This window comes from Mandrillus leucophaeus, unplaced genomic scaffold, assembly GCF_000951045.1.
Source record: "Mandrillus leucophaeus isolate KB7577 unplaced genomic scaffold, Mleu.le_1.0 Scaffold798, whole genome shotgun sequence".
NCBI lineage: Eukaryota > Metazoa > Chordata > Mammalia > Primates > Cercopithecidae > Mandrillus > Mandrillus leucophaeus.
Genome location: NW_012108674.1, coordinates 1209781 through 1212270, shown reverse-complemented (window position 1 = coordinate 1212270; position 2490 = coordinate 1209781). Strand labels below are relative to the sequence as shown.

The 2490-nt window shown below is 44.9% G+C and overlaps 1 protein-coding gene across 2 annotated transcripts in view; it reads right to left on the bottom strand.

The window, feature by feature from the left end:
• The window catches only part of SLC12A1 (solute carrier family 12 (sodium/potassium/chloride transporter), member 1), a 118713-nt gene that overhangs the window by 59511 nt on the left and 56712 nt on the right, over positions 1-2490 (bottom strand). For both annotated transcript variants that reach the window (XM_011967289.1, XM_011967290.1), the window contains exon 16: positions 1402-1501. In XM_011967289.1, the coding sequence (XP_011822679.1) occupies positions 1402-1501 (100 nt within the window). The remainder of the gene's footprint in view (positions 1-1401; positions 1502-2490) is intronic.

The following is a 2490-nucleotide window of genomic DNA, read 5'->3' as shown; positions in this document are numbered from 1 at the left end:
CACCGACAGTTTGCACCGTGCACCTGGAAAAGCTGCAGACACTCAACACCAGCCAGTGAAAGCAACCAGAAGGGAGGCTGTACCCTGCAAAGCCACAGGGGCAGAGCTGCCCAACACCATGGGAACCCACCTTGCATCAATATGACCTGGATATGAGACAAGGAGTCAAAGGAGATCATTTTGGAGCTTTAAGATTTTACTACCGCACCGGATTTCGGACTTGCGTGGGGCCTGTAGCCCCTCTGTTTTGGCCAATTTCTCCCATTTGGAACAGGTGTATTTACCAAATGCCTGTATTCCCATTTTAGCTAGGAAGTAACTAACTTGCTTTTGATGTTATAGGCTCATAGGCAGAAGGGACATGCTTTGTCTCAGATGAGACTTTGGACTGTGGACTTGTGAGTTAATGATGAAATGAGTTAAGATTTTGGGGGACTGTTGGGAAGGCATGATTAATTTTGAAATGTGAGGACATGAAATTTGGGAGGGACCCGGGATGGAATGACATGGTTTGGGCTGTGTCCCCACCTAAATCTCATCTTGAATTATAGTTCCCATAATCCCCATGTGTTATGGGAGGGACCCAGTGGGAGGTAATTGAATCATGGGGGTGGGTTTTCCTGTGCTGTTCTCCTGACAGTGAATAGGTCTCCCAAGAACTGATGATTTTATAAAGGGCAGTTCCCCTGCACACACCCCCTTGCCTGCTGCCATGTAAGACATGCCTTTGCTCCCCCTTTGCCTTCTGCCAAGATTGTGAGGCCTCCCCAGCCAGGTAGAACTGAGAGTCCATTAAACCTCTTTTTTTAAAATTATAAATTACCCAGTCTTGGGTATCTCTTCATAGCAGTATGAAAATGGACTAATACAGTCCCCCTCTCCTTTTTCCTCTAGCCACCTACCCCAAATCCCAAGGCAATCTGTTCCTCTCCAAGCAAGATTTTTATGTTACTTTCTTTCATTCTTCATACAAGCTTGTGTTTCAGATTTCATTCAAAATAAGATACAACTAATGAAAAGCAAAAAGCGTTACTCTTAAGAGAATTCAGTAAGCCCTAAAGCCTTAAGTGGAATGGAAACAATTGCAGAATAATGTGTGTGGGGATTTAGGATCATCTCTCTGAAGTCACATTACTTAGTCCACTTTGCTGTCTCCACGCATGGAAGGTGACACCTGGCACTATGAGGGGCTGTAGTTTGGGGTGGGCAGAGTAGGGTGTGGAAGGAAAGAAGCACTCACTCACAGGAGGTGCTGTCATGAAAATGTAGCAGTTTTGTATGGCTGCTTATTTTTAGAATGTACCCCTAAAGCTTATAACTACTTGAATGCCCTTGTCTCTCATAAAGGAGAGCCACTTCTAAGGTGGAACAACACCAGGATACCTGAGACACCAGCTTTACCTGAAGTTTTTTACATGGTCTTCCACTGTGGTTAATTCCAGAGCGTTGTCTAAAGCACTCACATAGGAAAGAGCCTGTGTGGAGGAGCCCCAGTTCACATCTGTGGATAAAGGAGGAAATTGGCATAAGAAGCACTGACCTTTCCTCTGTGTACCATGAATAATTCTTACAAGTCATTCCCTTCTATGATTTTCCCTGGCTATGCCAGCAACGATGAGTGCCCACATTAGAGAAAATATAGTGCGGGATTTCCTAAAAAGCACTTTGTATCCTTCTATGAATACTATGTGAATCTTCAGAAGCAAAGGCTTCATTCCAGCAAAGGATCAGACTGTACAACTGCAGTCCTAGAAATCTTGCTTAGTGGGAGAGGCTGTGCGATAACCACGTTGCAGGCAGATAGACTTGGGAAACTGGTCAATCCCTGAATAAAAATCAAAGCGTCTTCACACTTTTTTTTTTTTTTTTGAGATGGAGTTTCGCTCTGTCACCAGGCTGGAGTGCAGTGGTGCGATTTTGGCTCACAGTAACCTCCGCCCCCCAGGTTTGAGAGATTTTCCTGCCTCAGCCTCCTGAGTAGCTGGGACCACAGGCACCTGCCACCATGCCTGGATAATTTTTGTATTTTTAGTAGAGACAGGGTTTCACCATATTAGTCAGACTGGTCTCAAACTCCTGACTTTGTGATCCACCCATCTCCGCCTCTCAAAGTGTTGGGATTATAGACGTGAGCCACCGCGCCTGGCCCAAATTCTTAAATTGAAAAGAGAAGCAGCATTTCTGTATACACAGAAAGTGTGCAGTAATCTTTATATTTTGAACAGTAAAACTGAATAGCATGGGAATTCTTACTTCTAGAATTCTATGAAGAAGGTCAAGGTTCTTTAGCAAACATTTTAGTTTGATCTGTGAGAAGCTAATCCTTAATCTTCATCATAAGGGAGATCAGCTCTACCATCCCTCCCCCCAACCCCCCTCCTTTTTTTTTTTTGAGACGGAGTCTTGCTCTCGCCCAGGCTGGAGTGCAGTGGCACCATCTTGGCTCACTCCAAGCTCTGCCTCCTGGGTTCACGCCATTCTCCTGCCTCA